Source organism: Triticum aestivum, chromosome 3A (assembly GCF_018294505.1).
Source record: "Triticum aestivum cultivar Chinese Spring chromosome 3A, IWGSC CS RefSeq v2.1, whole genome shotgun sequence".
Taxonomy (NCBI): domain Eukaryota; kingdom Viridiplantae; phylum Streptophyta; class Magnoliopsida; order Poales; family Poaceae; genus Triticum; species Triticum aestivum.
Window position 1 is genome coordinate 389,930,955 of NC_057800.1, and position 13,963 is coordinate 389,944,917.

Below are 13,963 nucleotides of genomic sequence, written 5' to 3' on the forward strand. Positions count from 1 at the left end.
CTTCACCCTTCCCTGTTGCTGCCACATTAACTACCTTTCGCCAGCTCAACCTAATATGATGACACCAGCACATCCAACCAACAATATAATTACCAATGGCTCATGTTATTAGTTTCCACTCTCTTTATAAGATGGCTTAAGAGTATGCAATACTAATTTCTCATTCTCCATCAATACGTAGATGGTTGAAAATTACTCCTTTACATGGCGAAGTAGGTGGAAGCATGAATTGGTCAGTACTCATACCCTATCCAGAGCTGATATGGTAAGAAGAGGGAGACTTCTATTCAACCACGCCTTTAAATGGAAGGGTGTGACATTTCAGAAATGTTTGCCTGGATAGTCCACTATGCTAACAAAAACACCAGGCCTCGAAGATGTTCTCAGACTCCCAAGAATTTCAGGAAACCACTGCCATCCCCCAAAATGGTCTGCCAATGACGACATGCTCTTGGCTGGCCCTCACCATCATGCAATGCCTTCACAAACCAAATTCACTCAGACGCTACTAAAAAACTGGACATCACAACAGGATTTAATAGATAATAATTGGTAACAAACAACAAGACATGATTTCCTTCATATGATCCAGATCACCTGTCAGATCAAATAAACATTTGCACAAGAAGTTCATATATCACACCCGCAAAAAAAAGTTCATATATCAGGTTGAGATTTTTTTAACATTACATAATGCAAAGGTAATATATTGAACAAAAATCCACAGGAATGCTGACAAAATGCTCAACGCACAGAGTAATATCCGTGTGTATAAACTTGCTATATCAAATATGAACATATTAATGGAAGAAATCACGAACATAACAGTGAGATAGGCCGACTCATTAACGACAAAATTGTTTTTTATTGGTCTCTGTCCATCTCACAAAGCCATGAAGATGACAATGAGGATTCATAGCAATTTGAACAACAAAATGGTACAGCTTAAATGCTGCAGTAATACGCATGCAGCAACCACAAATTACATTGGCAGTTGTTTAACCATTGTACACAACCAACGTGCATAATTAATCTGATGCCTCTTTATTAGTTCCTGATTCTTTTCTGTTTTCCAGTGCTGAGATCTGATGATTCAGTGCTTCATAGTGCTTTTCAGAAATTCTCTTGACATCCTCCACCTGGAAGTAAGCACATCAAAACTTAGCAAATAGTCAGATGCATGCCAAGGTAGCAAGGTGTATTGCATGGTCTTTCAACTTCATAAATTTTAAGATGTCCTGTCTCATGGGCAGGGTTGTACCATCATAATGCTGAATTTTCCATTATCACAAACCACAAGATAGGTATAAATAGCTAATTCATCACATAGTTGCAACATCTTAATTCGCAAATAAAGCAGAAACATCACAATGATCAGAACTACCTTATAAGAGAAGTCAGTTCACAAATCATGAATGACATGATCAATTTACTTATTTGAATGTCAATCTCGGTTGGAGAAGTAAGTGCGAACAATACATCCAGGTTCAACTGCAATTACTCAAACCACAGGAGCCTCTTTCCATTGATCCTCTTTGAGAAGAGCCCTTTGTTGGGAGTTCATTGCACCCCATACAATAAGTTGGCAAACTAACGAAATGCATCAGGGTATAATGGATGTGAAGTTGTGAAGAAAGCCTCACTACGCTTAGCAGCTAGTTCAATGGTCTAATACAGGATATCCAGTACCACAATTACCACTAAACCTGCAAACCATACCGAGACTGGCATGCTATCTCCCACACGATGAATGGGTGATAAACAGTTTACACCAAGTCACAATCGTTTGTATTTTGTTAACAAATTAGACACGACAAATAGGTTATGACATCAGCTGAATCTTCATCCTGCCACATGGACAATTGCTGGTTTGGATGAGAGAGAATAGAACCCCTCTTAGAGCATCTACAACAGATGCCCTGAAATAGTAATCGTGCCCATAAAACTGCCGTTCAGGGCATTTGGAGCCAAAAAACGCCTCCAACGGATGTCCTATAGCTATATGATGCCCAAAAAAAATTTACATCATGCACAAAATTTTGCTACAAGTGATGCAAATATAAGCTGCTGCCCTAAAAGAAAAAACGATGTGGAGAGAAGCAAACCGCCCGAAGCGAACATTCACCGATGCTGCGCCACCTCACCGCCATCTCGATGCCAGCCACCCCGTCGTTGGGGGGCCACCACCGCGACCCCCACGACCGCCACTGTCGCCCTATCCCGCCCAATTTCAGCCATCCCACTGCGCTCCACACCATCGGATCTGACCCCGCCGCCGGCCCCAAGCTCCCGCCATCGTCCCCGAGCACCGCGCCGCCGTCCCCGAGCTACCGCCGCCGTCCCCATGCTACCCCGCCATCGGATCCGCCTCCCAGCATCCACGCCGTCGGATTGTCATGTTCCACGTGGCTCTCAAATTTTATGGGCACCAGTTTTAGGGCTGCTGGAAAAGCAAAACCTTTTATGGTGCCCAAAAACCTTTCCTCACCCATTTTTAGGGTACCCAATTTTTGGGCATCTGTTGGAGATGCTCTTAGTCAATAAAATCTTAAGAGTCCACCTTATTGTCTTTTCACGCCATCACATTTAATGCAAACTCTTTGTATACAATCAGCTTCAGACACACCCTATTGTACGAGTTATTTTATTCTCGATGCTAGTCTACTCCCTCCTTCCTTAAAAGAGTGTACTTCCAACTTTGTTGGAAAGTCAAACTTTTTTATGTTTGACCGCATTTATACAATAATGTACCAACATTTATGCCATCAAATTAGTAGCATTATATTCGGAGGTGGATTAGGAGCACTCGGCGACGCGCACCTACGAAATCTCGGCCAACCCCCTACTATATTGGGATCCGAGCCACTTTGGTGGAAATCATTCCAGGCTGTGAATACGCCACCGGCTGCGTACGATGAAACAGTAGCTACATGTTCTGGATCATTTATTATATCTACGCGGGGACGTTCGGGTACAGAACAGTTGTCCGGCGGTAATTAATTGAATCGACCATCACCTACCTATGGAGTCTTCTCCTAGCACGCAAGCACTCCATTGCCAGATCTAAAGAGCAGGCTTCCTCTCGGCTGCTACTACTGATTTTATTCCAAACAATTTTTCCAGAGAAGAGGATTTTAGTTGGGTAATAGTCGTGTGCGTCCGCTGATTAGCCAAAATCTCACGACCTCGACCAGAGCGAGCACGGCATACATGACATTGTTGCCGAGGCGGGGCAAGGCCATACAAAGCTTGACGGCGACGGGGATGACCCGGACGCGAACAACGCATGCTAGGAAGTTGTCCCGATGGTGATGTTATCGCTGGCCGCGGGAACGCAGAACATGAGTCAGCGCCCAGGCAGACGTGGTGCCCTGAACGCGTCAAGCACAGACAACGATGGCTACCTAGATTTACTCGTGTTGGATGGCATCGTCTTCCTCCTAGCTTTCTCCACACATGTTGCGCTGGCCTCCAGAACGCATGACTTGGTGTCGGCGGTCATGGTGGACGTGGTGTCGCCGGCCATGGAGGCACAGGACGTGGCAAGCTCGAGTGACGGCTAGGGCGGACATAGTCTTCCTAGTTCATCCTAGTTTTGTTCCACGTGGCAAGTAGAAGTTTTGGAAAGAAGGGGCAGGAGCTGTAGAAGAGGATTCGAAGAAGGATGGATGGGGAAGAATCGCATGTCATGAGGAAGAAGGGCAACGATGGGAGGATGAGGAACGGGGTGCATTGAATTGATGATGGGTTGGTGGGCGTTGGTCATTGAGGCAGATAGCGCGTGGAGTACAAATGCATGTCAGAGAAAACAGTTGTTTATAGTACGTCACTTGATACAGAAATGCTGGAGAGCTATACATGGTGCAAATTCATCTAATACACACTACCCTAATATAGTGGATGGGATCCCAATGCGATTGAATGGGAGCGATTTCAATGGGCATAGTCGTCGGGTGCTCCAAGGCACTTTCGCATTATATTCATGATAAAATATATTTTCGTCATATACCTATTTGGTTTCACAAGCATTGATATATTTTTGCACAAACTCGACCAAACTTTGAGATAGTTTGACCCTCCAACAAAGTTGGAAGTACACTCTTTCAAGGACGGAGCGAGTACAGATGACATGGAGAAACTGAAGTCTAAAACTGACTCTTCTTATCTTTTGGGATTACCTTACAAATACGTGACAAATACTCCCTCTGTTCACCAATATAAGATGTTTTGGATATTTCAATATGGACTACATACGGATTGAAATGAGTGAACAAACACACTAAAACGTGTATGTATACATCCGATTCAGAAAAAAAGTTAGAACATCTCATATTTGCAAAGTCATCAGTACATAAAAATTCCTAGCTGGGAAGTGGCAAACTGCATGAAAATACAAAGAACATAAATCAATTTTGATTATCTCGAGCTGATGTCAATTCAGATGACGTATATAAAAGCACCCAGGTAAATCACAAGCAAGAATGGAGTTACACTACACCATCCTTTCTATAACAATCACAGTAATTTTATTAAGAGTAATTTTCCGCGGGCTATAACAAATCATTCTCGATTCGCATCTACCTCCATGAGACCGTTATTCGTTCAGTGATTTCAATTAGGAAATGCAGTTCTGATACAACGAAGCGAAAGATTTTAATACCAGATAATTCGATTAACCAGCAACATCGCATCCAGACAAGATCACGATACATCAGAAATTATAGGGAGCCGGCAAAATTGTCTATATCTAACCGTAAAGAAATGGCTACATCAAATCGGATGCTTTATGTTGATGAACTAGATCAGTCGATATAATCGCAAAAGGAGCCGGCTAAACGGCGATGCGGGTGCGGGGGCTCACCTGTCGGGCGATTGCGGCGCGGGCCAGGAGGTGGTCTTTGTAAAGGAGCAAGAACCCCACCGCTGACGCCGTCGCCGCACCGGCTGCGAACGACGAGAGCCGCACCCTCCATAGGTAGCCCATCCTGCCCCGGTCGCCGATTTGCTCGCCGGAGACGAAGAATTTTTTATTTTATTTTTTGAGAAACGCCGGAGACGAAGATGACAGACAGCGCCCAGGATTGACGATTTTGCCTGCTCCTCGACGGCAAAGAGTGCTACCAGCTGGGCCTCAGAACGTTGGGCCATCCCAGCCCAGCCCAGTGCCTGAGACATAATTCAGAGAAAACAAATTGCAATCGTGATCATCTATCCAAAAACAAACTCCCTCCGTAAACAAATATAAGAGCGTTTAGATCACTACTTTAGTGATCTAAACACTTTTATATTTCTTTACAGAGAGAGTATTTCTTAAAAAAACTAAAAACAAAAGTTGCAATCGATAAGGGGAAGCAAAAACCAGGAGTAGTCCATTACAATAGAATAAGATCATGTTCGGATCCTTTCTGCTTCACAACTGCAGCTTTGGAAGCAGAGGACAACAGCACAATTGCAGAAAAGTGGCTCAAACCGAGCTTCGGAACGGAGTTTCGAGACTGGAGAGCTTCCGAACAGGCACTAGCAGTATAGGACGATACACACATAGGGTTTAGTAGGTCACGACATGGAAGAGTGTGGCGATGGTGTTTGGGAGGAAAAATATAAGCAGTTTTGGCAAGTGTATGATAGCACATAGGAGGTCCATAGCCTATGTATTGCCCACATCATTTTTGCGTCATGGTTCTATCTAGCTTATAGATAAATGTAACCTGGCCTCACCTGAAGCTTCCTCGGATCGCTATAGTATTGGGCAGACTCAGTACAATAGCGTTGTTTTTCACTGCTTTGCGTAGTGTCTTTCTTTTTCGTTCTTTCTTTCGGTTTATTTTTGTTTTTTCATTGGTTTTCTTTGCCTGTTTGTTTTCCTTTTCATTTCTACTTGCTTTTTCTTTTGGTTATTTTGTTTCTTTAAGGTTTTTTTGTTATATTCCTAGTTTTAACTTGTTTTTCTTTTTTCCTTTTTGGTTTTTGTTCTTTCTCCATTTTCATTTGTATTTTTTTTCTTTCCTATTTATCTTCGGTTTTCTCTCTTTCTTGGTTTCCATCGGCTTTCTATGTTTTTCTCCTTTTTCTTAGTTTTCATTGCTTTCATTCTTTCGCATTGGTTTTCTTGAGTTTTTATTTTTCATTTTTTGGGTTTCTTTGTTCTTTCACTTTCATCGGGGTTTTTAACACATGCCAACATTTTTCGGTACACATTTTGCATGTTTCATATACCTTAGAAACATATTTTATACATATGTTTAAAATTATTGAAATATATAAATATATGATTAACATTTTTGAAAATTAATATTTTTCATACACATTGTAAATTTGTGGTGTATATGTAATACATTTTTATATACGCATTTAACATTTTGTAAATATAGATTAACATTTTTAATACATGGTTAACATTTTTAAATACACGGCGAATATTTTGTAATGGTAATAAACATTTTTTCGCACACAATGTAATTTTTTGGTATACTCCTGGAACATTTTTTATACACATTTAACATTCTGTTAGAAAATGATCAATATTTTTATACACGTTGTATTTGTTTTTTATATAGTTTCGTATACATGACAAACATGTTTTCTATAAACATTTAATTTTTTAAAATACTTGATTACATTTTTCAAATTCTTGATTAACATTTTTCAAATGCTTGATTAACATATTTAAATACGTGATCAACATTTTTCATACACATCGTATATCTTTTGTATATATTTTTTAAATATGCGATCAACATTTTTCATACACATTGTATTTTTTTTATATGTTTCTCGCATACAAGCATTTTCTCTATACACATGTAACATTTTTTAAACACATGATCAACATTTTTTTTTCATACACATTGTTTTTGTTTTTGTTATATTTTCCGTATACATGACAAAACAATCTATGCACATTTAACATATTTGAAATTCTTAATTAACATTTTTTTTCAAATGCTTGGTTAAAAAACTACGTGATCAACATTTTTCGTACACATTGTATATTGTTTCTATACATCTTTCATATACATGAGAAACATTTTCTCTATATGTATTTAACATTTTTCAAATGTTTGGTTAACATTTTTATAAAATGCTTTTATGTAAAGTGTTTTTTATAATATATATGTTTAGAATAATTGGAAGTTTAGACCAAAAAAGGGGTGAAGCAACAGAAGAAGAAAAAAACCGAGGCAGTGGCATGACACGAGTGCAACCTACATCTTGCTATAAGCGAGACATAGGCGCGCCCTCATTATTGGGCACTTTGCATATTTGTTCCAATTGGGTCTGGTTGAGCAAATGCAGACAAAAAAGCATGTGTGATGAAGTACACCCCTGTAGGGTATAAAACTATTCGAATAGCCGCGTCCGCGGTAAAGGACTTCTTGGTTGCCTATACACTTCATAGACAAGTTAATGGTTACTACTAAAAGACTCAAGATAAATGTGAGTACCGAGGATGGCTCTCTCGTAGGATGACGAGGGAGGATCTCCGGTGGAGTATTGTGTTGGTGATTAGTGGACTCGTGTGCGAAAACTATTTGACTAGTGGTGTCCCGTAGGATAGCTTAGCCAAGAGTCAAAGCTGGCTTGCTGCAATAACTCCACGACCTTCTTGAGAATGAGCATGTATAGTAGGTTCTGATCTAAGACTTGCTGAGTACCTTTGTACTCATGTTTGCTTAATTACCGTTTCAGACGACAACACCGCCCCCTCCGATGGGTTTTATGTAGATCTCGACGTCGATGAGTGACTTGCCACCCAGGTGGTGATCCTGGCCATGGAGGGCCCTATGTAGATAGACAGGCTTCGAGAAGCCTTCTTGCTTTCTAGTGTCTGTACTCAGACTATTTGCTTCCGCATGTGCTTGTATGCTTGTATGACTTGAGTGTCAGGTCATGTGACCCCTACCTGTATGAACATGTTATGTATGGCTCTCTGGAGCCTTTAAATAAAGTACTTGAGTTATAGAGTTTTGTTGTGATGCCATGTTGTATTTGCACATATCGAGCATATTGTGTGTATGATTGAAATGCTTGGTATGTGTGGGATCCGACAATCTAGTTGTTTATCCTTGGCAGCCTCTCTTATGGGGAAATGTAGTCTAGTGCTCCTTGAGCCATAGTAGTCCGCTACAGCCCGGTTCACCAGAGTCCTGCTAGCCCGGCACTACTGCTCAAGACACTTGACTGGCCGGCATGTGTTTCACTTCGTTCCTATGTCTGTCCCTTCAGGGAAATGTCGCGCGGTGACTTTCGGAGTCCTGCCTAGCCTGCTACAGCCTGGGTTCCCTGGAGTCCTGTTAGCCCAGTGCTACAGCCGGGATTCACACGCTGATGACCGACATGCTCGATGTGATTCATGTATGCCTGTCTACATAGGTCTGTGCCGCTTTGGGTTCACGACTAGCCATGTCGGCCCGGGTTCTCTGTCATAATGATGCTAGCGACACTATCATATACGTGAGCCAAAAGGCGCAAACGGTTCCGGGCCATGGTAAGGCGACACCCGCGGGGATACCGTGCGTGAGGCCGCAATGTGATATGAGGTGTTACCGACTAGATCGATATGACTTGGAATCGGGGTCCTGACACGAATAGTTTATCAAAGATTCCGAGAGCGTTATTATCTTCATCAAGTAATACCAGGCAAGTTCACTTTGACCATGTTTTCCATACCTATGTTTATTTGCATGTAGTAGCACCCTTTCAACAATCCCTCCAGTAGTGTTATTGAATCTTGTAGTTGAGTAGAATGCATGAGGTAGAAACCCATCTCCCTGTTACCAAAACCTGGGACGTCACATTGTTTTAATGCTACGCTATAGTAGACGGGGTTTGGTATGAGTGCATGAGATTGGTGTAAAGGGGGACTCTACGTCAATGGCGAGAACTTCATGATGGCACCGGCAAGGACTGCATCTTCAGGACTCCTCAAGATTTAGAGACTCGAGACAAGAATTTAATACACACTACTGGGTGAAGTACGGTTGACGGGCACCCTGGAGAAACCAGTGGTTGGCCGGGATGCATGGAGAAGCACCATGACATCTTGCGGAAAGCTTCACCCAGACTCAAAGAGACGGAAGAATACTTCATGCCCGAAACCTTACCTGTGCAACCGCAAGTCATTATGGGCTCTGGCTTGGTTGACCTTAGTGGTGACTCTGGCTGGGACGATGCTAGCAGATGTAGAACTACGGTAGGATTGAATGAGCACCGGACAGTGTTCAGGGGAACTCTTCGAAAGACCATGTTTTCGGTCGTCTTGTTCTCAAACAACCTAAAGTACGAGAACGTAAAAAGAGGGATTGAATCTTGCGGGTAAAGTGTACAAACCTCTGCAGAGGGTTAAAACCTAATCGATTAGCCGTGTCCCCGGTTACGGACAATTTGAGCCTCTGGACTTGGATCTATCTCGGAACTCTCAACACCGGATTGATAACTTAATTGTGGGCAACTTATGATGATTTGGGCTATGAGACATCGGTTGGCGGAACCATGTCATGATAGAAAACTCCGTAGTACAGACTCCTGATATTCCTTTGTTGTAGGGAAAATAAAACCAACTTTTACGCAAAAACATCAGACATAGAGCCACAAAGCCATATTGCATATAGAATAGTTTTATCATCTGCTTTCCTCATATTGTGATCTTGCCGGTACATTCAATGTACTGACCTACACGGCTGCAACGTATCATGTTGCAGATATTTCTTCGACGAGTAAGAGTTATGATACAGGGTTACAGCCTACACTCAACTTGCCGATGGCGTTGATGGGACTCCACACCCGATTGTTTGTTTCCACTGAGACTTATGAGGTATATATCAGTTTTACGTTATTTATACATATGATTGCACTTTGATATATACATTGATGTACTGTGTGTGCCAGCATACTCATCCAGGGATGGTACAGATACAAAGAGGCTTGACTATCTGAGGTCGGGTCGCTACAGATATGGTATCAGAGCACATGTTGACTGTAGAACGTGACCCTAGAAATCGGAAAGCCCTAGGATAGGAAATCTCTAAAATTTTATTTTCAAAAAAACAACATCCCTTACTTCTTATCTTTTCTGATTTTATAAAATATCTTCTCTTACCTCAAATAGTTAGAATATACCCCTTTCCCCTTTTGACCACACGGAGGATCAACTGAAGCCGCTCCAAGAAGGACAAGATATCGGACAACCGATGACCATTTCAGAGTAAATAGGATTTCACCATGCATTAAAATAGTTGAAGCTACAACAGTTGAAGACTCCAGAGACTCGAAGAATCTGAAGACTCTAAAGATTTATTTGACTATTAGAAGACCATACCCCTGTTATATACTTACGTTAGATGCGACGATTTGTGAGCTGTCATCTGTTTGCTGTTTTTCCGACAACCACAAATAAAACCCATTTTCAAAACTATTGTTTGTATTGTGTGTATCCCTCCCCACCTCTCTCTTATCTCACCCTAAAACCCTTGGACCCAGTAGATGATGAATGAAGTTGGACTGGTATTCTCTAGACCGAAAACCCAGCCGGAGGCAGAGCTATGGATTCAGAACATGGAGAATCACTTCGGGAGCAATTTGGTTTCAAGGAAGAATGAAGTATCGTATGCTCTTCAGTACTTTGAAGGAAGTGCTGCAACATGGTGGCATATGCATCAAGCTATACAGGGATGGAATGGAGCAAGGACTTGGGAAGAATTCAAGAAGACTCTGACAAGATCACGTCTTATCCGGAAGCACCATGATACCCCAAGAAATAAACCTTGTGCCTGCAAGATTTGCGGAGAAATAGGACACACCCAGGAGAAACACAAGGATGGATGCCCTCATTGTAAGGAGAAACACCCAGCTGAGGAATGCCCAACTAGTAAGGTGACTTGTTTCTCGTGTAAAGGAACCACCCACTACCCAGCTCAGTGTCACATTTACCCCACGGTGCAACAAACTATTCAGAAGCAGGAAGAAGGAATGAAAGAAGCCCTCCGAGAAGTTATGAAAGAACATATGATTAAGGAAAGTGTTGAAGACCCTGATGGAGAAAGCCTCAACAGATTTTACTCCAATGCCTGTTATTCATGTGGAGAAGAAGGACATTTTTCACAGTATTGCACCAAGGAAAGAAAAGAGTATCTGGGATACTTCCCAACAGAAGCAGTGGAGTTTGATCCACAGGGAATAGAACGTTTGATCAGAACAAAGAAAATGAAGAAGAGAAAACAAAGACACCCTCAGAACAAACCAATTTCTGCAAAGATGGACAAGAGTCATATTACCTGTTTTGAATGTAAGGATGTCGGGCATTATGCCAATGATTGTCTTGAAAGGAAGCAAGGTACTCAAGGAGCAGGCACCATCACCAAGAAGCCTCAAGACATGTCGGAAGTTATTTGTTTCTGTTGCAAGGAAGCATGACATTTTGCTAGGGATTGTTCAAATCATGAGAAAGCTAGAGCTGAGTAGTGGAGATGCTAATATCAGTAATAAGGGTAGTAAGGAAAACACTTTTTCATGAGAATGTGGGCTTGAGTTATGTAATAGATTACTCAGAGATTGTAAAAATTCATGACTCAATAAATTTTATATGTCATATGCTAAAAGGCTTTAAGGAGTTGTTATGTTTTATCTTGGAAATTAATATTCTGGGTGAACATGGAAGAAAATGAGTTGTGATGCATAAACTGGATGTTGGAAATTGAGTTTGAAGTTTTGTTTGGATGATATGAATGTGTACCCAAGGGGATGTGTATCTTATGCTGAGCACCATTTTTGTTTTACAACTGCAGATGACGACCCTTTATGAGTCTTTCCTTAAGGGCCTGGAAACGATCATGACCCTGACAAGTGATCATGACTACCCGAAGATCCTGAAGGACATGATGAAGCATATTCACCTTGAAGGAGATGCAATCTACAAAGGCTACCCCTCCATGCAAAAGGGAGTGGAACTTTGGTATGTGGAGGTACACCTCCACCGTACGAAAGGAGTTTGCCCAAAGACAATGGGGCAATACTTTTTCATCTCATGTGTACCACAAGCAACTTTCTTCGATGCTGTTCGTGAAGCAGCCATGGAAGCCATATGCCAGATCAGAGAAATACTTGAAGCAAGACTCCGTTATACTCAGGAATACCTAAGAGAAGTGCATGCAGAGATGATGAAGGTGAAGATCAAGGCCACCATGATGAAACAAAAGATTGAAGATTTCAAGGCGCATGTCGCACAATTCCAGTGGGACTGAAGAATCCTGAAGGAGGAAAAAATTAATAAAGTTGGGAGTAATGCCTGACCATACCAAACCATGTGGGTGGCAGCATTTGTAATAAAGTACCTTTTGGAATTTGGATTTATGAAAAATGGTTAAGGATGTAATAAAAGATTTGATATGAAAATAATATGATTTATGGATAAACTAGTGCATTTTTTCTGGTGTGGTAGTACTCCGTGAAGCCACAGGATCAATGAAGAAAGAAATGTGTTATTCATGACGGTCCATAGAAGGGAGCTGGACCAAATAAGTTGGAGTTTTGTATGATCGTCACCACAAGGGTATGAAGGAAGAAGTACTATTGGATTTAAAGGAGATGTAATGATAATCCTCGGAAGGATGAGTTAAAATTGTAAAAGAGTTGAAGTGGGCCATAACCCACAGGCCCAGGAGCTAGTTAATAAGAAGCAAGCACACTCTTGCTGAAGGAAGATATTTCGGAAGAAAACTCTGAGTTAATCAGTCGACATTTTTAGGAGGATACGAAAACCCGAGAGTTGTGAAGAAACATTAGATGTCTTGTTCAGCTTGCAGAAACAATGGATTTATTCGAACTCAGTTCGTTGACAGGAGAAATTCTGCAATGCTTGTGAGTATGCCCAAGTGTTAGAATATGTGATTCGATGTCTGCATATGTAGTAATGGTTCAAGTACGGGATGGATTGGCCCCCATACCGGAGACTTCTATCATGAACTATCATATGTTGATGGAAAATCAGAGATCCTTGAAAACCCTAGAAGAGTGTCGACACGATAAGCCAAAACCATAGAATGGTAGGATGATTGATCCATGTACCAGGCACCCGTTGCCAATCGTAGGATATACGGTGAGATTCAACCAAACCCATTTTTCTGCAGGAGAAACCATACATGGTTGACCACCATGAGAATTTCGATAGTTATTTAGTATTGGCGACAGACCAGTCAGCTAAGAAGGCCCAGTCTCGGAAGGACGACACCAGGATGAAAGGACACGTGTTTGAGGAAAAGGTTATGCCCCGACCGGAAGAGCACCCGTGAAAGAGTTATTCCAGGGAATATGAGAAGACCGACACCGTCAACTCAAAAGAATGAGCACATGAGTTTTGGACGGGACCATAACCCTGCTTTGAAGTGTGGTAGCACACTAGACCATTCCAATCAATGGCATTGCTAGAAGACCCCAAACCCTAACCTTTTCTTGCTAGCCTCTTCGAATCTCGAGGACGAGATTCATTTTTAAGTGTGGTAGGTTTGTAACACCCCAAAATTCTAAATTTTGGAATATTATATTAAATAAATATTTATGAATGTTTGTTTGATTTTTGTGTGACTGATTGTGTGAAATTGAGTGGCATTTGGAAATTTCAGAGACATTTGAATTTGGATTCAACTTGGCATTCAAAATTTATTTCATATACCCCTAACAAATACTTGTTTAAAAGTATGAGAGGAGCTAACATGACACTCCAAAATTCAGGAGAAATTAATGCCAAAAGTTTTTGAATTCAAATTGGAGTTTATTTGGAATTTATATAAAAAAATGTTTTCTTTTAGTTTGGATTTTTGCCTCTGAAAAAATGTTCACGTTGTAGGGTTTATTTTTTTCTGATTTTATTGATATATATGTCCTATATAAAAATACTATAGGTTTTTCTATATTTAGTTTTTTTCCCTCTCCGCTATAATTCAAAAAAAGGAAAAAGCCCTAGCGTGCG

General features: G+C 41.2%; 1 protein-coding gene across 1 annotated transcript; it reads right to left on the reverse strand.

Moving 5' to 3' along the window:
- Nucleotides 1–845: 845 nt before the first annotated feature.
- Nucleotides 846–5,098, reverse strand: LOC123061374 (uncharacterized). The gene is made up of 2 exons (XM_044484456.1): nt 4,862–5,098; nt 846–1,139 (listed from the first exon to the last, which is right to left on the reverse strand). The coding sequence occupies exons 1-2, from the start codon at nt 4,982–4,984 to the stop codon at nt 1,029–1,031; spliced, it is 234 nt and encodes a 77-aa protein (XP_044340391.1). The 5' UTR covers nt 4,985–5,098; the 3' UTR covers nt 846–1,028.
- Between the last annotated feature and the right edge of the window lie 8,865 nt (nt 5,099–13,963).

Coding starts and splice junctions, on each gene's coding strand:
- LOC123061374 (XM_044484456.1), bottom strand. CDS start 4,984: ATGGGCTACCTATGGAGGGTGCGGCTCTCGTCGTTCGCAGCCGGTGCG. Junction 1,140..4,861: donor GCGCCGCAATCGCCCGACAG/GTGAGCCCCCGC, acceptor GCTTACTTCCAG/GTGGAGGATGTCAAGAGAAT.